The sequence below is a fragment of the Oryctolagus cuniculus genome, chromosome 4 (genome assembly GCF_964237555.1).
Source record: "Oryctolagus cuniculus chromosome 4, mOryCun1.1, whole genome shotgun sequence".
NCBI classification, from domain to species: Eukaryota; Metazoa; Chordata; class Mammalia; order Lagomorpha; family Leporidae; genus Oryctolagus; species Oryctolagus cuniculus.
Window position 1 is genome coordinate 175,714,219 of NC_091435.1, and position 24,142 is coordinate 175,738,360.

A 24,142-nucleotide genomic window follows, 5' to 3' on the forward strand; every position below is an offset into this window, starting at 1 on the left:
ACTAGAAATTCTGGAGAAGTCCTCAAAAGTTCCAAAAGCAAATTCTGTATGAGTTTCCTTCAGGAAGGTGTAACTTCCTGTTTTGACTAACTGATTAGTGATAGTTTTGTAACTTTGACCATTGTAAATTAGACTGTACTGCATATATCCCAAGATTTTTCGTCTTCAAAAACAGAAGTTTTGGGGTTTGAAACTCGGATCCTATTGAGTGTACTTCTTTCTGATGATTGACTTGTGCTCCCTGGATGTAACAGTTTCTTCTCCCAATTTCTTAGACGGAATCATGAATAAACTGGAGGAGAAGCAGGACCAGATGATACCATGAAGAGGAGTTTACAGGTCCTCTACTGCCAACTGTTAAGTGAGTTGATCCTCCATTTCTTCTTTCCCAGAAAATACCAGTGGTACTGTTTGCTGAGTGCCAGGAACTTGTGCTCTTTAGGAGGAAGTCCGGGGTTGGGTCTGTGATGGAGGACAGTGAATTTCCCCTCAGCTTCATTTTATAAAGTATCATGCATTGTGTTATTCTGTTGCTTTGGACGTCAGTTATAAAGATGCTATTATAATAATTCTAAGTTGACATGTTAAATATAGATAATTTGGTAATGAGTGTCAAACATTATTGCTGTTGGTTTTGTGATAGAATATAGGGTCGTCTAGTACTGCCTTCTTTAGGTTCCGCAGAGGGAAAACTTGATAGGTTGTGTGTTCTGGATTTTTCACGTTGAACCTGTTACCATTCAGCGACTATACAGTCTTTGCCCTGAGATGTTAAGTATGTTATGCATGATCCTTAACATGAGTGGCGAACAGGTGACTTCTTGGCTTTCTGTGGTAGAACAGAGTGTTTGATTATGACTTTCTATGTTTCTAGTTTGGAGATTTGTCACAGTGTGCCAGTTGCGTTTCAGTTACAGTACAGCCTGTGGGATTGGAATTACTGCTGAAGGAATATAAAACCTCTATCAATTGTTGGGTTTGGTGCTCTGATTCATTCACTTGCAACCAAAGCCTTTGAAATGGAAAACTTGAATTCCTTTTGTTTATCTATTTCCTCTGAGGTCAGTGGAGGACCTGCCCCTCCCAGGCTGAGTGGCTCCCTGTTAACTTTGGCTGAGAAAATAGAATGAATAAAATGTCAAGAGATTGAGTGCCAGTTGTCTCTTAACATTTAATTCAGGTTATGTTGTATCCACTGTGCAAAGCATTTTATCTACAGACAGCATTCTGGCTGGGTATTTTAATTGGCTCATTTCCTCTAGTCAGCCTGTTTCAGCCTGATGGAAAGTTGCCAAGCGCTATGGGACTCTCATGTTCTTTCTTCGTGTGTTCTATAGGACTGGGAGTTTGTTGCTTTTTTTTTTTAATGATAAGTTTGTTAGAGAAAAGCTTACAGTTTGATAAAATGGTAGAGGGGGCATTTGAAGGATGAATGGGATCCACATGTATACAAATCCCTTAGAGAAGAGGAAGCAGGCTTTGCACAGGCAATATAGGAAATGAAAAGCACCATAGTAGAGTTGGCGCCAGCAAAATGTTTGAGTTTACCTATGCTGATTGTGTAGCCCAGTGTTTGCATAATATTTTAAATTCATGTATTTAAAAGCATTTGGTAAGTTATTTTACAGTCCAGAGACAAGTCTTATTCTGCAGCATGGTCCATTCTCCTAAGTTGAACAGCCATGAAAGCTGAATGGGTTTCAAACATTATCTGGATAGCTAGGGAAGTCAACAGTGTCTCAGCACCTTATTGTTTGAAAAGTTTGTTTGGAAATGCAAATAGCCGGAGCAGGTGATGTCCTGTTGGGTAGGAGGTAGGTAGTAACACTCACTGCACTACCCTGATTACTGCGTGCATACACACACAATAGCTCATATATGTTGTAGGTCATCTAGTTATTAACTTATGCCTGTATTAATATCGTCCACAAACAGAATGTTCTTGTGGAGTTTAAAATAGACTTGAAAATTGAGTCAATACAAATGTATTATTTCCTGATTGAATATTCTAGCTATTCATTGCTATGTAACAAACGATACTAAAACTTCATGACTTAAAGCAGTCGCAGTCATAAATATGCAACTTGGACAGGAGTGGGCAGAGACTGTTGTCTGCTGCACTGTATCTGGGACCTGGGCTACAGTGGTTGGGAGCTGGAACAGCAGGTGCCGAACCAGCATCTCTCTCTCCTTGGAGCCTTATCACATGGCAAGTTTGGGCTTTCTCACAGTCTGGTGGCCACAGGGTGGTCAGACTTCTTACACAGCAGCTCACTGTGTAGCTGGGCCAAAACCTCTAGGGCTTTCGGTGAATTGTGCTTAGAAGCCCCAGAACAATACTTGGGCCATATTGTACTGGCTAAGGAAGTCACCAGGATGAAACCTGATTCACATGAGGGAGTTAGGCTCTATCTCCAAAGGGGAGGCTGTTATCAATTTGTATTATCTTTTATTCTACCACAGAAAATACAAGGGTTCTTCCAAAGTACACAGGCATTAGTGTAACAGTTAAAATGCTGTTTAAGATGCCTGGATTCAACCCCCTGCTCTGGCTGATGACTCCTAGTTTCCCACTAATGTAGACCCTGGGAGGCAGCACTCGTGGCTCAAGTGATTGGATTCCTGCTACATATTTGGAGAACTTTGGAATAAACAAAAATAAAAATAAAATAAAATAAAATAAAATAAAATAAAAGGCTTCTGAATGGAATTCTCTTCCCGGCAACTGACTTTGGTTCAACCCAGTGCTGGCTATTGCAGGCATTTGGAGAGTGAATCAGTTGATAGACAATCTCTCTTGCTCACTCACTCACTCTCAATGTGCGTGTCTGTCTCTCTGCTTCTGAAATTTTTTTTTTTGGAAATATGTGGAAAATGTAATTAGGAGATAAGTTTATTTTGGTGTAATACAATTTTAAAATCCATGCATAGTTTTTACAGAATTCTCACTTCCTGTGAGCTTTCTGAAACTGTCCTTAATGTACAGATTTCAATTTTTTGCACCAAAATAAGATTACCTTTTAATCCCATTTCCCCACAGACTTTAAATTTTAAAAATTTTTTATTTTATTTGAAAGGCAGAGAGAGAGAAACAGTGCGTCCACCTGCTGGTTCACTCCAGTGTTTGTACATTTAGGCTGGGTCCAAGTGGAGGCCAAGAGCCCGAGACTCATTCCAGCTCTCACATGCGGGTGGCAGGGACCCAAGTCCTGCAGCCATCATCTCCTCCCAGAGTGCACTTCAACAGGAAGCTGGATTGGAAACACAGCAGCTCAGACTGGAACCAGGCCTTCCACTGTGGGATGTGGGTGTCCCAAGCGGGAACTTGCCTCTGTGCCAGTTGTCCTTCCTTACCGCCAAACTTTTTGAACTATACTCATATTTGTTTTTTTTTTAATAAAAACAACAAAACCATTATCACTGTATTTTACCCAGTTCATGAGTCTGTCTGTTGTTGCTCTCAGCGTCAGAGCTCCTTCCTCCTGAGAGCCTGCTGTGTGTACATGCCTTTGTGGATGACTTGCCTGCATCCTCCCCTTTCCAGAGGTCAGTGTTCAAGGTAAAGAAGTGCTACAGATGAGTAAACAAGCCAGGGTGCCCAGGCAGTGAGTGGTGGAGCTGTGGTTCTCACCCAGGTCTCTCTGACCTCCTGTACACTTACCTCTTTTTTTTTTTTATGCTTTATTCAGAAACCTCCAACCCCCGCCAACCGCATAAGATCCAGGAAAAATCAGCAGTGTGACCCCTGTGTTGTCCTGTGGCCAGAAAGAGATGGTTCTAGCTTGTGGTCAGCAGAGTAGGCATTTGTTAGTGATGTCACCTGAGGCTGAAGGAAAGCCAGCCTCTCTCAGTCGCTGGGTCGGTGTCAGCAATCATCGGGGCTCATGTGTTCTTCACCCAGGCTGGGGGCACAGTCTGGGGAAGGCAGGGCGGTGCAAGTCTTAAGTTTCTGTTTTTTGTGTAACTGGCTCTCTGTTGTTTCTTGGACTCCATACTACAGTATAGTAGTGAACATTTCATCACTCTAGCCTTTTGGGAAGATTTAACATATTTTAGATGATTCCTTGAAGCAACCAAAAATTGACATTCTTTTTATTTCTTTCTTTAATTGAGAGACATAGAGAAAGAGAGTGCCCCCACCTACTGGTTCATTCCCAAAGGCCCACAATGGTTGAGGCTGAGCAAGTTCAAAGTCTGGAACTAGGAACTCAGGTCATCCATGGAGTGACAGGAACCCCACTACTCGTGCCATCATCTGCCACCTCCCATGGTCTGCATTAGCAGGAAGCTGGGCTCAGCAGTACACCTGGGACACAAACCCAGGCATTCTGATATGGCATTTGCCGGACCAAATCTCCATGCCGCTTTGCTTTTGAGAGTTCAATAACCAATTTGTTGTTGAAGCTAGTGCTAAGAATGTCTGGATTTTTAAGCCAGGAGTCCAAATCCTAGCCAAACCACCTTCAGGTTTACCTGAGATAAATTATTTCATCTCAATGAGACTGATGTAAAATGGGATACAACTGCCCGCTGCCTAAAGTGGGATGAGGAGTGGTAACATGGCATACACTTGCAGAAGACGATGGATGCCAGCTCTCTCACTGGCCTTCCTGTCTGCAGGAGAGGAGCAGCAGGGAGCTCTTCTGTAATAAACACTTGTATGCGACCTTTTGGGTCACAGAGCATTTTCCCATAATTTGATCCTCACAACAACCTTATAAGGCAGCTAGGACTCCAACTATTATTGATACCATTCCAAGGGGAGGAAATGGGCATGATCAATGCTCCATCTTCCAAGGTACATCACAATATTTATTTTTTAATTTTTTTTATTTTTATTTTTGACAGGCAGAGTGGACAGTGAGAGAGAGAGAGACAGAGAGGTCTTCCTTTTTGCCGTTGGTTCACCCTCCAATGGCTGCCGCGGCCGACGCACTGTGGCCGGTGTACCACGCTGATCTGAAGCCAGGAGCCAGGTGCTTCTCCTGGTCTCCCATGCGGGTGCAGGGCCCAAGCACATGGGCCATCCTCCACTGCACTCCTGGGCCATAGCAGAGAGCTGGCCTAGAAGAGGGGCAACCGGGACTAGAACCCGGTGTGCCGGCGCCACAAGGCAGAGCATTAGCCTAGTGAGCCGCAGCACCGGCTACAATATTTTTAACTTTAATTTTTTTAAAGAGTTATTTATTTGAAAGGCCGAGTGATGGAGAAGGAAACACACACACACACACACACACACACACAGGAAGAGAAAGAGAGATCTTCTCTCTGCTGGTACACTCCCAAAATGGCCACCGTGGTGGGGGCAGGGCTGGGCTGAAGCCAGGAGCCTGGAATTCCATCCAGATCTCCCATGTGGGTGGCAGGCGCCCATGTATTTTGATCATCTTCTGCTCCTTTCCCAGTCACTTTAGCAGGGAGCTGGAATGCAAGCAGAGCAGCTGAGACTTGAACCTACACACCCATGTGGGTTGCTGGCATTCTAGGCAGCAGCTTAACTCACTATGCCACAGGGCCAGCCCCAACAACATTGTTTAGAAGAGGTGTTTTGGAGTGGAAAACCTAAGGAGTATCATCACAAACCACTAAGAACATGACATTGCCTGGGAGGCACTGAATTTGAGTAAGGAGTTAGCAGGTTTGGTCTTTGTATGTGCTGAGTACTAGAATTTCATTGATTGTTAATTCATTTTTAAGAAGACTGAGACAATGTTAGGATCATTTTTTTTTTTTTTTTTTTTTGATTTGTTGTATTCATGGGAAGCAGGATACACAGCAGACTCATAGAATGGCAAATGCCCTAAACAGCACTCTGGCCTCAGAATCAGCCCTTAAGGCATTAGGATCTGGCTAAAAAGCCCATGAGAGTTTCTCAGGCATGGAAAGCCAACACACTGTGGCAAAACAAACAAACAAACAAACAACACACAAAACCTAAATGAAAGATCTCTGTGAGTGAGATCCCAGTGGAAAGAATGAACAATCATCAAAGAAGGAGGTACTTTTCTCTGAAGGGAAGAGAGAACTTCCACTTTGATTATGGCCTTGTCTAAATAAGGTCAGAGTTGGTGAACTCAAGAGGCTTCCATAGCCTTGGCAACTCATGATAAGAGACTCGGGTGATTACTGATGTCATAAATAAGACTGTCAATTGTTAAATCAACAACTGGATTCACTGTGCTCCTGCTCCCCATGTAGGACCTCTGTCTTTAATGTGTTGTACTATGAGAGTTAACGGTAAAACTACTACTCAAACAGTACTCTATACTTTGTGTGTCTTTGTGGGTGCAGTCTCTTGAAATCTTATGTAGTATATACTGAGTTGATCTTCTGTATATAAAGATAATTATGAATGAATCTCGAAGAATGGGATGGGAGAGGGAATAGGAGATGGGATGGTTTGTGGGTGGGAGGGTTGTTATGGGGGAAGAACATCTATAATCCAAAAGTTGTACTTTTGAAATTTATATTTATTAAATAAAAGTTTTCTAAAAAAAATTTGTTGTATTTATTTGAAGGCAGGATTACAGAGAGGGGGCGGGGAGAGGAGAAGGGGGTGAGAGAGAGAGAAAATCTTCCATCTACTGGTTTATTCCTCAGGTGGCTGCAATGGCCAGGGCTGGGCCAGTCCAAAGCCAGAAGCCTGGCCTCCTTCTGGGTCTCTCTCATGGGTGGCAGGGTACCAAGCGCTTGGGCCATTTTCTGCTGCTTCCCCAGGTACGTTAGTAGGGAGCTGAATCAGAAGTAGAGCAGCCGAGACCTGAACTAGTACTCATATGGGATGCCAGCATCACAGGCAGCTTGATCTGCTGTACCACAGTGCTGGCCTTGATTGTTAGGATCTTATGAAAATAGCAGATTTTCATATACCAGTATCCCCTCAAGAATCAGAGTTGTTGAATTCTTACTCAAAATGAAGGAATGGTTGTGTTTTGTAACTTCAGTGTTTGCTCTACACCAAGTATTGAATTTTCTAAGTCACTTTCTGTTATTAATTACTATGACATCCTGATTGCTCAGTCATGCATTCTTTTCATATACTGGTCTGTGCTGACCCCACAATACAACTCTTTGTTCAGCACAAATAACTACTCACAATTCTCTCCCTATCTTTCTCAGGAAGAGGATGGAACTGGGCCCCTGGCTTGAAGAATTTAGGAGGAAAAATATACCCCCCTTTCTGCCATCTTTACATGGGGCATAAAGATTATATCTTAATATCTGACTTGAACTATGTACACCTGCTCACAAACATACATACATTCATATTACCTATCTGTCTGGCTCTTCCAAGAGTAATGAGAAAACTTGTTGGAGGCATTCTGTTCTTGGAACCTACCTTCTGTGGGATGGTCTGCCATTATCTGACCTCGAAGTGAGCAGATGCTCTTGAAAATACTTCAGGTGAGAAAGCTCTGCTGCCTTTTCAACTCCAACTAGCCCTCCTTTCACACTAGCAACCCAGTGACTCTACTGGGAGTATCCGTGTAGCTTCACAAATGATTAAAGTTAAAGATTACTTTTTCCTTGTTAATGCAAAATACTGTCTTGATTCAGTTTAAATAGCACTGCTCACAGAAGTTTAAGCAAGAAGGCTTTCCTAGTCCTGTCCGTTTGTCTGGTGAGTCATGGGTCTGGAATCTTCAGGTGATTTTCTTTCTGGCGTATTCCTTTCTTCTTGGCCATCTGGCACCAGAAATGCTGTCTTGTTTACTTTGTTTTCCCATGTGTCATCACCATTCACCTCGATTTTCCAGCCCCGGATACCTGCAGTCATCCTGACCTGCCTTCCGCTCCACCTGGATGCCTTGGGCACCAGCTTCTGTTAGCTGACGTGTGACTCCATTCCTGTGTCTGCATCCTGTGTCTGCTTGAGAGAGGAGTTTCATTGTTCTTTCCCTGTACCACCTCAGTGCTCCCCTTACTTCTAATTCTTCTTACGTGGTTGCAGACCTGCCTGCCTGTCGTCTGACTGACAATCTTTCAGTCCCTTTGCATCACTGAACACAGCAGTTGTCATGGTGTAGTCGAAGAATTGTTGGGAATCCCTGAGACCTTTTCAGGAAATCTGTGAGGGCCTCGCTTTTCCAACTACACATCCCCATGAAGCCATGTTTTTTCATACTTTCAAGCAAAATAACATATGCCAGCACTTGAACACAGAAGTTGATATGAGAACAGCTATCTTTCTTTTCTTCAGCTATCTCTCCTCCTCTTCTCTTCTCTTCTCTTCTCTTCTCTTCTCTTCTCTTCTCTTCTCTTCTCTTCTCTTCTCTTTTCTTTCTTTCTTTTTTTTTTTTTTTTTACAGGCAGAATTAGAGAAAGAAAGGTCTTCCTTTTCCATTGGTTCACCCCACAAATAGCCGCTAGGGCTGGCGCTGTGCCGATCTGAAGCCAGGAGCCAGGTGCTTCTTCCTGGTCTCCCGTGCAGGTGCAGGGCCCAAGCACTTGGGCCATCCTCCACTGCCTTCCTGGGCCACAGTAGAGAGCTGGACTGGAAGAGGAGCAACTGGGACAGAATCCAGCACCCCAACCAGGACTAGAACCCAGGGTGCCGGTGCCACAGGTGGAGAATTAGCCAAGTAAGCCATGGCGCCAGCCAAGAGCAGCCATCTTTCACAAACCAAATATTATAGAGATTTACAAATATATTAAATAATGCCTTTCTTCTCACTAATTCTTGTTAGAAAACATGATTGTTTTTTATTTTAAAATGTTATTTGATAACTTGATGAATTTTTGAATGATTTATGAATTTTTTTATGTGTGTTTTCCAATTTTAACCTTTAGTAGAATAAATATCAGTCAGTATAAAATATATAGACAAAGGCTATTTAGGGTCCTCAGTAAAATTTAAAGGTATAAAGGTAAAAAAAAAAAAAGTAAGACGGTATTGTGAGATTAGAATGTTTGGCAATCATTGATCCAAAGGATAATCTGAAATTTTTTAAGTTAACATTGAAGTTACTAATCTGGTCCCAGGTTCCATCTCCAGCCTCCTCACCTTTCACCACTTCTCCCTTTCGTATCCACGACCCCCCTCCCCATACCTCACATACACATACCCTATTCCCTGCACACACAGACCACACACACACAAATGCACCACATGTACCACACATATACATACATACCAAATGCACACACAATAAACACCACATACCACAACACTCACATACATCGCATACACAGCACATCACATGTACATCATACACACATACCACACACATATACCACAACCACATATGTATATATACTATACACATAATGTCATTCATGTATCCGCATACATACCACATGCTTATGTACATATATCACATGCACTACATATAGATCCCACAGAGATAGACGAGCAGGTGCACAGTATATATACCATACTCATACACATGCTGTATACTCATTCTACACACACCATGCACACATATACACCACACACCTCATTCATGTACTATACACCACAGATACCACAAACATTACTTACTACACACACCATACATACACATAAATATGCTACACACACAGACACCACACACTACACATACTACGTACCACACAACCACAATCCATATATATAATCCGTATATATACCATACTCATACATACCATATATGTAAGCACTTTCAAACACCCTCCACAATTACAACTCACCACATACCACACGCATTGAAAACATGCAACCACACACCACAAACAAAAACATATACAGACCACACACACACACACACACATATATCACATGTGGATACATATACTACACACACACTACATACCACATACTGCAATCACTACAAAATACACATACCATACCCTGTAGTCACACAAACACACAGCACATGCACACCACACACTCACCCCACATATCACGGAGTCACTGCATCCCACATACACATGCACTTGCTTCCACTGAGCAGACACCCATGTGTGCCCCAGCCTTCGTCCCTGGTATCTTATCTTCCAGGAAATAGCTAGCTCTGGGCATGTATGTACTTGTCTTGCCCTCCTCCTGTTCCTTAGACATGGCGACTGCATCCAGGCAGCCTGGAGCTTGAATCCTGATGGGACTCATAAATGTTTAATTGAATTACCATATTTCATCAAGTTTGAGATGCTATTAATTATGATACACTTACTTTATGAACCACTGAGAAAGGAAAAACGTTGGATAAATTATCACATGCCATCAATGATACTTTAAAATGTGGAAACATGTTTATAGATAAACTACAGAATTATTGGGGTAGGTTATGGCTGACTGGGTCTATCCCTGAGTCTTTGCACTGAACTCTGCCTTGGGACCAGGTCTGCTGTAAACCATCTGTAGTCTCAGCTCCCACTCCAGGAGGGCCCTGTGAAACAGAAAAATCCCTTTGGCAGCTGGCGAGAGGTGAAAAGAGCTGGGTGATAACTAACTGAAGTTGGCTCATGTATTTTATCTTCACGTTTTGTTTTTCCTGAAAGCGGAGAGGAAATTTTCCCTAAGATTAAGGGGGGAGAGTTGATATAAACTGTACCTGACTGGGTCCGGCACTGTGGCATAGCGGGTCAAGCCGCCGCCTGCAGTGCCGGCATACCATATGGGCGCTGGCTTGAGACCTGGCTGCTCCTCTTCCAATCCAGCTCTCTTCTATGGCCTGGGAAAGCAGTAGAAGATGGCCCAAGTCCTCTGGCCCCTGCACCCGCGTGGGAGACCCAGAAGAAACTTCTGGCTTCAGATCGGCACAGCTCTGGCTGTTGTGGCCATCTGGGGAGTGAACCTGCAAATGGAAGACCTCTCTGTCTCTGTCTCTGTCTCTGTCTCTCTGTCTCTCTGTCTCTCTCTCTCTGTGTGTGTGTGTGTGTGTAACTCTGATTTTCAAATAAATAAATAATAAAAACCCTGTAACACTTCATATTTAGGTCCAAACAAATGTGACTCCAGAAACACATGCCCTTTCAGATCTCCAGGCAGTCGGATCCCACCATTCTGTGTGTAGAAGGGGGCATTTCCTGGCGGGAGGCGGTGACGGCAGCGTCATCTTTTGTAGGGAATCTTCCTTTCCTCTTCCTCCTTTACCCAGGAAGTTGTCTTCCAACCTCCCAGGAGAGTGACAGTGTGGCTGGCAGCATGACTGAGACTTGGCCTTCTGGGTTAAGGCTGCTTGAGTTCAAATCCTCCCAGCTGTTTTTCAGATTTTTCTCTTTTCCACACAGCACATTCCATTTGATGCTTCTACTGCTGGATAGCTGCTGGGCTGTCTGTCCCCAGCCCCTAGCAAATTTATCGCTCGTAATTCCAGTGAGTCCATTAACGATGTGCTGCTCTTGAAGAAATAGAAGAGCCTGGTCTATTTAGTATCAGAGACTAGCTGGAAGTTCTCTCCTGCAGCCCTAATAATGGCCATCAGGATCAGGGAGCCATCCATTGCTTTTTTAAAAAAAAAATTTTATTTATATAAAGAGAACAGAGTTCAAATATTTCATATGTACTTTTTTTTTTTTTTTAAGATTTACTTGTTTATTTGGAAGGTGGCATTACAGAGAGTGAGAGGCAGAAGCAGAGAGAGAGAAGTCTTCTGTCCACTGGTTCATTCCTCAAATGACCACAGATGCCAGGGCCAGGCCAGACCAAAGCAAGGAGCCAGAAGCTTCATCTGGGTCTCCTACATGGGTGCAGGAGCCCAAGCACTTGGGTCATTTTCTGTTGCTTTCCCAGGCACATTAGTAGGGAGCAGCTGGGACTCAAACTAGTGCCATATGGGATGCTGGTGCTGCAAGCTGTGGCTTAACTGCTATGCCACAGTGCCGGCCCCATCTTATATACTGTTTTAGGAACATAATGATACTTCCTACCCTTCCCTCCCTCCCTCCCTCTTCCTTCCTTCGCTGTTTTTCTTTTAATTTTTGTATTGCCATCCTTTCAGTTTACTTTGTAATCACAAGCTTAACCCTCCACTTAATGAAGAACTCCACAAGTAAGTAGCTATCCATTTCATGACTGTAGTTCAGTGTTTCAGACTGCATTGATCTGACTGGCTCTGATCTGTACATTAGCATCACAGTGGGAGCTCTTAGCAAATCCCCTTGCCCAGACCCCACCTCAGCTCAGCTCAGCTCAGCTCAGCTAAATCAGAATCTCTTGGGGGTGGAGGGACGAGACCTAAGCATCATGTGTTTCTATCGGGCAGTCAGGGTTGATACTCACTGGCTTAGCCCTGTGGTTTTTAAACTCTAGTATGAGGGGCCAGCTCTGTGGCGCATTGGGTTAAAGCCCTGGCCTGAAGCTTGGCATCCCATATGGGCACCGGTTCGAGTCCCGGCTGCTCCTCTTCGGATCCAGCTCTCTGCTATGCCTGGGATAGCAGTTGAGAATGGCCCAGGTCCTTGGGTCCCTGCACCCGCGTGGGAGACCTGGAGGAAGCTCCTGGCTCCTGGCTTCCGATAGGCACAGCTCTGGCCGTTGGCGGCCATCTAGGGGGTGAACCAGCGGATGGAAGACCTCTGTCTCTGCCTCTCTCTGTAACTCTTTCAAATAAATAAAATAAAAATCTCTAAAAAAAGTAAACTTTAGCATGCAACACAGTCACTTGGAGGCCCACTCCCAGAATTTCTGGTTTAGTAGATCAGGGATGGGGCCGAGGAGTTATATATCTAGTTGTCCAGTGGGACCAAGGCTGTATTCCAGAGGGTGTGCTTTGAGAGTCACTGTCTTAGACTCAGGAAGGGCTGTCCTGAGCAGGAGTTGTTTTTGGCTTCCCTGTGCTCCTGGGCTATGGGAGAAGTTGACCCTGGAATAAAACTAGAATTAGAAGGAAGGAGAGAAAGTGCCAGGAAAGTAGCCAGCAGAATGGCTCACAAGTGTTGTGGGGTTAGGGTTAGAACTTTTATGATGGAAGTGAGTTTTGAGGAATGGCCCTGCTGTGGCTTTAAAGCTATAAAAATCCAACGCAGCTTTTGGCTCTGAGTCTTCACTGTGGTGGTCCTGTTTTAGAAATAGATTTTTATGAACTATGTCCTCCTCACTTCATGCTAGGTGATTCTTTTGCAAATCAAGAATTCAAACTGAGTTTTTTTTTTTTTTCATTATGAACATTTGCAATTGTTCTCGAGGGAGAACTGTCTTTCATTTTGAAGGGTAAGTCATTATCAAAGAAAATTTGAGGGAATAATGCTTTCAAATATGATGTTAACCCAGGAAGTTTACGCATACCAGGTCCCTAGAGGTGTCATGTTGACTTAATGCCTTTTACAGTTCAGGTTGTGATTTTAAATTTGCATAAGTCAACAGTTCTCTTCTTCAGATGAAGTAATACCTTAACAAGACATTCTCATTGTAAACAGTGCAAGGGAAGTCTGAGGAATAAAATATTTTAAAGCAATTCAGTGATACGACTTTGAGTTTATTCCATGCACGATTCGCAGGAACACAGGTGAAGGAAGTCGTGCTCACACTTAGGAGAGCTATTCACTCGCGGTTTAAATCTAATTCAAAAAATGTAAACTTGCCTGGAAGGCACAGATACAGACAGAGATCCACAAGCTAGTGGTTCAGTCCCCGAATGCCTACAACAGCCAGAGCCAAAGACAGGAGCTGTGAACTCAATCCAGGACTCCATGTGGGTGACAGGGACTCATCTGCTTTGGCCATCACTGCTGCTGCCTAGGGTACACATTAACAGGAAGCCGGATGTGGGGACAGAGCTGGGACTTGAACTCAGGCATGTGGGATGTGAGTGTCCCAAGAGGTGTCTTGAACTGCTGTACCAAGCACCTATCCCTAAATGTTAATGAGTAAAATAAATTTTCTGTATAAAAGTATTTTTACTAAAATATATTGTTGGGTGCAAGTGTTTGGCTTAGTGGTCAAGACTCCTGCATCCTAAGCTGGACAGAGTGTCCAGGCTCAGGTTCTGTCTTGTTTCACTCTCAAGCCCAGCTTCGTGCTGACAGGCATCCTGGGAGGCAGTGCTGTTGGCTTAAGTACGTGGATCTCTGCCACCGCTGCCATGGGAGGCCTGGATTGAATCCAAGTTCTGGGCTTCAGCCTTTTCAGGCATTTTGGGATGAACTAGTGGATTAGAACTGTTTGTCTACTTCATACACTACACACAGTGAGAGAGAACATAGAATTTGTATTTAAGTGATGTACTTTGGGCTTTCTCTTAAGAGTTGTGTGACTGTATAGCTGCTTCATCTAGAGTTGCCTTATTTTCCTCAGCAACTGTACACAGGTAACAAATGTAGTATCTGCCTTGAGGATTGTTGTGTGAGCTTGAGGGAGGAATATAAGAACATTTCACACATTGTAAAATGCCTCCCTAGTATGGGTTGTTACTTTATTACTGTCCTTAAGTAGCATTTCTTTGGTTGCAATAATATATAATTGTTTAGCCAATCCTTTTTCAAAAAGTTTTGAAAGTCGATCTAGATGTTCTCATCAGGTTCCAGTTCAATAGAATCTTCATTAATATGCATAAACCTCATGAATTGGAGGTATTGTAATGAAAGATTGTGTTGTGTTATGAGCTGGTAAAATTCTGGAAGATTTTTTAAAGAAAGGAAGTTTGAATAGAATTTTTTTAAAAAGATTTATTTATTTACTTGAAAGGTAGAATTATAAAGAAAGAGAGAAGGAGAGAGAGAGAATCTTCCATTCCCTGGTTCACTCCCTAAATGGCTGCAACAGCCAGAGCTGTGCCAGGGCAAGGCCAGGAGCGAGGGGCTTCTTCAGGATTTCCCATTGGGTGTAGGGACTCAGAGACCTGGGCCATCTTCTGCTGCTTTCCTCCAGGCACATTAGAAGGGAGCTGGATCGGAAGTGGAGCAGCCGGGACTCAAACTGGCGCCCATATAGCACCCAGCCTCTCTCTGTCAGACTTCCTGTTTGGTGATGAAAGCTCTTCCATATCCATGTACTCTTTCCAGGAGGTGACTGTAGCCAGGACGGCCTTCGCCAGAAATGAGACAGTGTGGGCACCATATCCTCACACCTCCAAACCTCCCCTCTTTATAAAGAGAGCTGTGTCAGGCATTTTAGTACAGTGACAAAAAGCTGGTTGAACCAGTGCTAAGACTTTTTACACAGCGTTCGAACCAGTGCTGTCAGGGTCGCACTGTGAGTCTTCCCACCACCTTTTCCCCTCTCATTCCATTTCTCTAAACATAAAGTAGAAATGAAACTTCATCTCTTGTATTCCTAGAACGTTGTTCTCATTTTTCATGTCTCTTATTAACATACAGATTATGTGTCTCCCTCTTCTCTCCATGAATCCCTTTCCTAACTTCATTCTCTGAGGTCCAGTCTGGAGGTTGCATTTGAGGGCTGGAGACAGCCCTTCATGTGCCCCCGGGTTAGAAATAGGATTGGATTCCCTGTGCATGCAGCCCCATGGGCTTTGCCTATGCATTGTTAAGTTGTAACGATAAAGAATGTAGCCTGGTATCTTACTCTTTCCCTGGTAATGTCATTCTTACAAATTGAGTGTTCTTGATATGTTTCCCTATAAATGAAACTTTGGAACAACTGTTGACAATCTCAGAAACCAGATATCTCGAGTCAGTACATACTTTGAGCATACGAACTTCTGAAAACTAAAATGATTCACAGATTTCTGAGGCACTGTAATGTAAAGGAGGGAGGGTCATCTAGTTGTTCCTGTGAGGAAGCTCGTCCTGGTTTTAGAGAAAAACATCCTTGTGTGTACAACAGGGAATTTGGAGGTTTACATTTTGATGCTGTGTAAGAATGAGTTGGCTAGATACCAGGTAATTTTCATTTTCTGAAAAAAAAAGAGGAGGGGAAGAGAAATGGGAACCAACAGATAAATAGTTGCTGAATCTTGACACAGGTTAGAACTCGAGATTCTTTCATTTGCCTCCTCTGCCTGATTTTCTGGGACAGGGTTTTTATTTCCTAGAACATATGGAAGAATCATCAGGCTGCTCAGGTTCTGTGTTAGGTGAGACCCTAGTGAAGAATTGGGTATGGTTCAGAGTTGTGCTGTGTAGTAGAACACAACCACACACTTAGTTCTAATTCTTCTGGATAGCCATATTAGGAAAATGAAAACAAATAGGTAAAATAAAGAATATACTTTATTTAACACAGTGTAACTCAGACATTGTCAACATAAAGCAATATAAAAAAAATTCACTAGTAAGATATTTTACTATCTTTTTTCCAGACCATGTCTTTGAAATCCTTTAAGTTTTTCTTACAGCATAAGTCAGTTTAGACAATAAATTTTTGTCAGAGTTATTTGTCATTTAAAGTTCATAAGATTTACACTTGGAAAAGTAGATTTGTAGACTTAGAATTTTTCTAATACTGAATCAGTTTTTGAATTTAAGTTGGTTATAATTAAATAAAAATATGAAATTCAGCTTCTCGGCCATACTAGCCGCATTTCATGTACTCAATGCCGTGGTGGCCATGGCTGCACCAGTCTCTTATCAGATCTGTAGGCCTTTCTGGCCTGTATCAGCTAGGTGGTACAGAGCCTAGCTCATGGGGCCCCCTAAAGCTGAATGCATAGGCCTTGTGCCAGGAATAAGTGCTGTGTCCCTAGCCCATCAGTTTCTTGGCTGTCATGTTAAAAGATGGGGGTTGGTGAATCCGTTTACAACCTTAGGAGTGAAGTTGCTTTATTCTGGCTCGGTTCTAGAAAAGGGCAGAATCAGAGGCGTCTCATGGTGCCCACAGAGAACGAGGATCCAGGGTTGAATACAACATGCAGTGCGCACCTGCAGGTATCTCTGGAGGCATCCCCAGGGCTGAGCAAGCAGCGAGAATCATAGGAGCATAGGGCCTGCCCGACTCCGGAACACCCCGCTTGGTGTCTGCATCTCCAGCACACGCCCCACTGAGGCACTGAAGGGTTCTCTGTACAGGAAGGTTCTTGAATCCTCTCCAAGGCCCTGAATGAGGGCAGCGGTTTTCAGAAGCAAGTTCCCGGGGCCCCAGTCTTCAGGAGACCTCTGTATGCCGTGTCATCCTTGATCTCTTGCTGTGAGCTAATTCCACCAGCAGCTACAGTGGAAACTGGTGTGTGTGTGTGTGTGTGTGTGTGTGTGTGTGTGTGTGTATCCCTTGGGAGAAGTACAAGTGTGGATGTCACAGACTTCTGTCATGGCTCTAAGTTAATTACCAAGTGACAGTTCTTCTCTGCTAAGCGCATTAGCAGACTCACTCTAATTGAGATGTCCAGGGCACAGACACCCAGATAGCCAGTTCCCTGACAAGTAGACAAAAACTCAAATTTCATCTTGGGGAAAACTGTCTCAAATCCTTCGATCACAGTGATTTGTACAGAGAACTCTTTCCCACCTGAGCAAGCTCTCACAAATGGAGTCCTTTGAAGATAGCCCTACATCACATCCCTTTCCACCACCCCTAGACAGCACCACTCCATTTGGAAGCCTTTTGTTTTCATGTCATTTCAACACACTTTTATAAGACTCCACTCTGTGCCAGACTTCATGCTGGGCACTGGGAATGAAAAGACATGAGACCTGCCCTCTACGAGCTCTCGGGCTAGTGGAGGGAGAGGGTTCACTCTGAGACCAAGTGTGATCAGGCACAATCCTCTATCAGACGTGGTGCCTGCCAAGTATATGGCTCTGTGGAAAACTGTAGGGGCACAAAAAACATAACATGCAATCCTTACTTTCAATCAAGAAGACAGGTACAAGATAGGAAAATAAAAAAGATAATAAATTATAACTATAATAAGAACCCACAGATCCAATCTGTGTTCTTAAATCCAATTTAACTCATCATAAAGATACTGTTTTGATCTACCTTCTGACTCCTCTAAGTGTTAATTGATTGTAAACTTGTAGAGAGGCAATGATTTGTCCCCACAACCAACATGACAATCAAAAGTGACTGACAATAGCAAGCTTTTTATACTTTGTATTTTCCCACCACTCTTTCTGACAGCCCTACTGATAGACATCATTTTAACAGTGTTTCCATTAAGGAGATGCAGATCCAAAAACGGCAAGCATTAACCCAAGATCCTAGCACTAGGAATTTAGACTAGGTCTTCTTACTCCAGATTCTTTTCCAGAATCCCACAGACTCCCATATTTCACCCAAATTGTAGCCTTCATAGTTGGAAAACTGTGACCCACTCAAGACAGTTATGCCATCTGACTGTGTGCCTTTTCTGGGAGTTTCTGCAGCTTCAGCCAATGAACTCCTCCAGCCTTTCCCTTGCAATATGCCTTGTCTTGTTTTAGCAGCTTTGGTGGTTGGTCTTTTTGTTTCCCCTGTGTCTGTTTAAAGGAATAAAATAAAACAGTAGCAGCACAGAGGTATTGGCTCTCAAGTCAGATATTGGCTGGGTAATACTTGGGAAAAGAAATGTTGCAACCTATTGAGGCACTGGGCCATTCCATTTATAAGCTGATAAATCTGTAGCTCATTTAGCCTAATTATTTTTTGGTTAGTAAGCTCTGGTTATGCCTTCCTTATGGCTGTATTTTTAGAAGTCTTAGATTATTATAGCAACTGTGAGAAAGGATAGGAAAAGAAATCTGGCTTCTAGTATATATTGGCTTAATTGTTTCTTGAATTAAATTTGTCTTCTTGTAGCTCTCAAAGGATGCTGCACCCACTCCTGCTGCTGATTGAAAGCTGCCACCATTGCATGGTTGCTAAGGGTGGGGGGAGTGGTACCACATGATCTAGTTTATTCTGTGTACCAGCTGAGCCTGGGAGGGAGGAGATGGGAAAGGCCAGACAGGAAGCATGTATAACCATGACATCTCCTTCACAGTGCCAAATGAAACCTTAACAGTTTGTGGTGGGTCTGATACTTTATTTAAAAAAAAAAAAAGCTATGTATTTTTATTTATTTGAGGGAGAGACAGAGACAGAGATTTTCCATCCACTGGTTCACTCCCCAAATGCCCACAATAGCTAAGTCTGCCCAGCCTGAAACCAGGAGCCTGGGATCAATCAGGGTCTCCCATATGGGTGTCAGGGACCCATGTACTTGAGCCATCACCTGCTGCTTCCAGAGGTGGGCAATAGCATGGAGCTGGACTCAGAAGGGCAAACCAGGACTCAAACCCATGCACTCCGATATGAGATGTGGGTGTCCCAAATGACATCCCAACTGTGTGCCCCTATTCTAGGGTCAGCCTGGTCAAGCTGATGCGATAAGAGGAAGAGAGAGTGATGTGACAGACCCCTCTGTGTTTCAGAGGGACAAGGAATTGAGGAAGTAAGCAGGAAAGACTTGGGCTCCATCAGCATAGTAAAGGGCAGAGTTAACCCTTAAAAGGTTTCTTTCACACTATGGTTAATTATAGAAAAGCTTTAAAAAGATTGCAGGAGAATACTCTGAACACGAGGATGTGAACAGATCCACCTCCTGTGTCCTGCAGCACCCATTTCTTCCTCCATATGCCCTGTTGCTGCCGGGGAGGCCCTCACTGCTGTCCCCCTTCCACCCTGGCTAGCACAGGTATGTCTATCCAGCTGTCCACTCCATCCTCCTGCTGTAGTCTTCTGCCTTACTCTCCATTTGGCACTCTAGTTTCTGTAGACATTAGAACCTTGGTGCAGATTTATCTCAGAGTGACCACATACTCGGCCATAAAGCAAGTCTTAGCAAATTCAAAAGAATCAGAATCCATCCGATGCAGCTTCTCAGACCATAGAGGAATGAAGTTGGAAATTAGCAACGCAGGAATCCCTAGAGCATATGCAAACACATGGAGACCGAACAACATGCTTCTGAATGAACACTGGGTCATTCACAAAATCAAAAGAGAAATCAAAACTTTCTGGAAGTAAATGAGGACAACAGCACAACATATCAAAACTTATGGGACGCAGCAAAAGCAGTGTTAAGAGGAAAGTTTATAGCAATAGGTGCCTACATCAAGGAATTGGAAAGGCACCAAATAAATGAGCTTTCAATGCATCTCAAGGATCTAGAAAAACTGCAGCAAACCAGACCCAAATCTAGTAGGAGAAGAGAAATAATTAAAATTAGAGAAGAAATCAATAGGATTGAATCCAGAAAAACATTACAAAAAATCAGCCAAACGAGGAGCTGGTTTTTTGAAAAAATAAACAAAATTGACACCCCGTTGGCCCAACTAACTAAAAAAGGAAAGACCCAAATCAATAAAATCAGAGATGAAAAAGGAAACGTAACAACAGACACCACAGAAATAAAAAGAATCATCAGAAATTACTACAAGGACTTGTATGCCAGCAAACAGGGAAATCTATCAGAAATGGGTAGATTCCTGGACACATGCAACCTACCTAGATTGAACCATGAAGACACAGAAAACCTAAACAGGCCCATAACTGAGACAGAATTGAAACAGTATTAAAGGCCCTCCCAACAAAGAAAAGCCCAGCACCAGACGGATTCACTGCCTCTGTCTCTCTGATCTCTAAAAGCAGAATTGTTTGGCATTGAGCCACTCACCTAGAAAATCATAGAGCATATAGCTGGAACAGGAATCTTTGTTTTTTTTTTTTTTTTTTTTTTTTTTTTTTTTTTTTTTTTTTAAGGCAGAGTGGACAGTGAGAGAGAGAGAGAGAGAGAAAGGTCTTCTTTTGCTGTTGGTTCACCCTCCAGTGGTCGCCTGGGCCGGCACGTTGCGGCTGGCGCACCACACCTATCCAAAGGCAGGAGCCGGGAGCCAGGTGCTTCTCCTGGTCTCCCATGGGGTGCAGGGCCCAAGCACTTGGGCCATCCTCCACTGCACTCCCGGGCCACAGCAGAGAGCTGGCCTGGAAGAGGAGCAACTGGGACAGAATCTGGTGCCCCGACCGTGACTAGAACCCGGTGTGCGGGCGCTGGTAGGCGGAAGATTAACCTATTAAGCCGCGGCACCGGCCCTGGAACAAGAATCTTTTAGATTTGTTTTGCCTGTTTGTTTTACTTCTCTTGAGGTCCAGTCTTTGACTCAGAAAGTTCTATTGAGTTTTCTAGTGGGTGATGAGCTTCCCTTGGATCTCAGCCAGGCCACAGCCAGACATTCTGTAACTCCAAGGAAAACTAAGCTTGATAGACAAGGATATGTGTTAATTTAATTCATCCAACAGATGTTTGAATGCCTATATGTGCTAGGCTCCATGCTATATCCTAGATATATACCTTCAAAAATCAAACAAATCAGAATCCTGGAAGGACAGATTTAAAAAGTTGCCTTTTTCCTCATCAAATTTTCATTAGCATTTGTTAGACATATACTAGTAATATATAAAGTTCAGACATCTTCTCTTAAGTGTTTTGTGAAACCAACCAACAGGTACTCATTCCTTTAGTCACTGTAGGCTATTTGCTGTAACAAACAACTGCAGGATCACAATGGCTTAACATGGCAAAGATTTGTTTCTCACACAAAATTCCAAAGTAGTTGTTTCTGGCTGGCTGACTTTCCTGAGAGGTGTGATCGGGTCCCCAAGCTTCTTCCATGTGTGATCCCACTGTCTTCAGTGCTGTCGTCCAAGGTCGTCACAAGAGGGAAAGAAATACTGGGTATTCCTCTGCATGGAAGTGAAACACGTACATTTCTGCTACCATTTCATTGGCTTGATTTAGTCACGTGTCCCTGGCAAGTGGTGTCTGTGGTTGAAACTAAACTGTGAGAGGGGACTGTAAATCTTAAATAGCCAACTAGCAACCTCTGTGTCCTTGGTTCTAAGCTTAAAACCCTAGGTGGAATGATAACTAATGAAGTCTGTCAAGCCTAGGCTCTTTAGGATGGCTTGTATTGTGCAAAAAGGTAAAGGCAAGAGACATCTTTCTTAGAAATAGTTTTTTTTTAAGTTTAAAATATTCTTATTTATTTTTAAAATATTTATTTATTGAAAAGCAGAGTTGGAGAGAGACAGAAAGAGAGAACTTCTGCTGGGTTCACTCCCCAAATGGCTGCAATAGCCAGAGCTGGGCAGATCTGAAGCCAGGAGCCAGGAGCTTTTTCGGGTCTCCCATGTAGGAGTAGGAGCCCAAGCATTTGGGCCATCTTCTGCTTTCTCGGGCACATTAGCAAGGAACTTGATTGGAGGTGGAACAGCTGGGACTTGAACCGATGCCACAGATGCTGGCATTACCTGCTATGCCACAGTGCCAGCCTGCATAGTTTGTTCCACCCACTGTCACTGTGGAACTCCATCAGCATTATTTCTTTTATTTTATTTTTATTTTATTTTATTTTATTTTTTTATTTTTGACAGAGTGGACAGTGAGAGAGAGAGAGAGAGAGACAGAGACAGAGAGAAAGGTCTTCCTTTGCCGTTGGTTCACCCTCCAATGGCCGCCGTGGCCGGCGTGCTGCGGCCGGCGCACCGTGCTGATCCGAAGCCAGGAGCCAGGTACTTATCCTAGTCTCCCATGGGGTGCAGGGCCCAAGGACTTGGGCCATCCTCCACTGCACTCCGGGGCCACAGCAGAGAGCTGGACTGGAAGAGGGGCAACCGGGACAGAATCTGGCGCCCTGACCAGGACTAGAACCCGGTGTGCCGGCGCCGCAAGGCGGAGGATTAGCCTAGTGAGCCGCAGCGCCGGCCTCCATCAGCATTATTTCATTAGTAGCTCTCTGTCATGGTGTTCTGTAATCATTACTGTCATCATCACCACATCTTCTGATGTGGGTATCCTTGAAACAGTTGAATGAATGACAGGAACCACCTTAATTTCAAGGTTTAATAGACTCATGGGAGTAAATATTGCTGTTCAGTTAGAGAAAGGGCTGAGAGTGAAGGGAAAGCATGATTTATTTCAACTTTACACATTAATGGTATTTGAAAGGCTGAAATAGACTGTGTGTATGGGACAGATGAAAACAGAGCTATTATCCAAAGTTGTTTAGGTGGTGTACTACACCACTGTCGACTGTATTAATGGAATCTTCATGGAGTTATATGTCTCCATTTGTAGAAGACCTGAATGAAAACTTCAGCAATGGAGTAATTAGGAATATAATAGCATTTAAAACAATTCATGATGCTGTAGCCCTTAAATTCACATTGGAACCAGTTGATAACTTGCCTTTTAGGTTTTTGCTGATAAAAGTTCTGAACAAACTTTTGTTTTTATTTTTTTTTAAAGATTTATTTATTTATTTGAAAGAGTTACATATAGAGAAAGGGAGAAACAGAGATTTTCCATCTACTGGTTCATTACCCAAATGGCTGCAATAGCTAGAGCTGTGCCAATCTGAAGCCAGGAACCAGGAGCTTCCTCCGTGACTCCCACTTGCGTGCAGGGGCCCAAGGACTTGGGCCATCTTCTACTGCTTCCCCAGGCCATAGCAGAGATCTGGATAGGAAGTGGAGTATCTGGGACTCGAACCGTTGCCCACATAGGATGCCGGCACTGCAGACGGTGGCTTTACCCACTACGCCAAAGATCCATTTTCAGTTTATATAATGATCACATAGTTAACCCTATACTAAGTAAAAGAGTTCTTCCTCTCCTCTTGCCCCTCCTTCTCTCCCCCTACCCCCTTCCTCCTTCTCTTCTTTTTAAAATTGTATTTATTTTATTTTGAAAGAGTTAGAGAGTTCTTCCATCTGCTGGTTCTCTCCCCTGATGACCACAACAGCTAGCACTGAGCCAGGCCAAAGCCAGGAGCTTCTGGATCTCCCATATAGGTAGCAGGGATCCAAATTTGGGGTATCTTCCACTGCCTTTCTCGGGCCGTTAACAGGGAGTTGGAAAGGAAGTGGAGCGGGTGGGACATAGATCGGCACTCATACAGGAGTGGTGGTGTCATAGACAGCGGTATTGCTTGCTGTATCTGGCCCCCTGACCAAGTTTTTCTCCTCTGTTTTTAAGATTTCTTTCTTTATTTGAAAGAATTAGAGAGAGAGAGAGAGAGAGAGAGAGATCTTCCATCTGCTGGTTCACTCCCCAGTTGGCTCCAACAGCCAGCTCTGGACCAGGCCAAGGCCAGGAACCAGGAGCTTCATCCAGGTCTCACACGTGGGTGGCAGGGGCCCAAGCACTTGGCCATCTTCCGCTGCTTTTCCTAGGCCATTAGCAGGGAGCTGGATCAGAAGTAGAGCATCTGGGATAGAGCCAGTGCCCATAAGAGATGCCATAAGATGCCCATAAGAGATGTGTCAGTGGCTTTACCTGCTATGCCTCAACATAGGCTCCCCAACCTTTTCTTGAAACAGTATCTC

The 24,142-nt window shown here is 43.6% G+C and overlaps 1 protein-coding gene across 16 annotated transcripts in view; it reads left to right on the top strand.

The window, feature by feature from the left end:
* The window catches only part of TMEM108 (transmembrane protein 108), a 351,011-nt gene that overhangs the window by 185,451 nt on the left and 141,418 nt on the right, over positions 1–24,142 (top strand). For all 16 annotated transcript variants that reach the window (XM_070073068.1, XM_051835575.2, XM_051835577.2 and 13 more), the window contains one exon: positions 276–361. In XM_070073068.1, coding sequence (XP_069929169.1) covers positions 322–361 — 40 coding nt within the window. In that variant the 5' untranslated portion in view covers positions 276–321. The remainder of the gene's footprint in view (positions 1–275; positions 362–24,142) is intronic.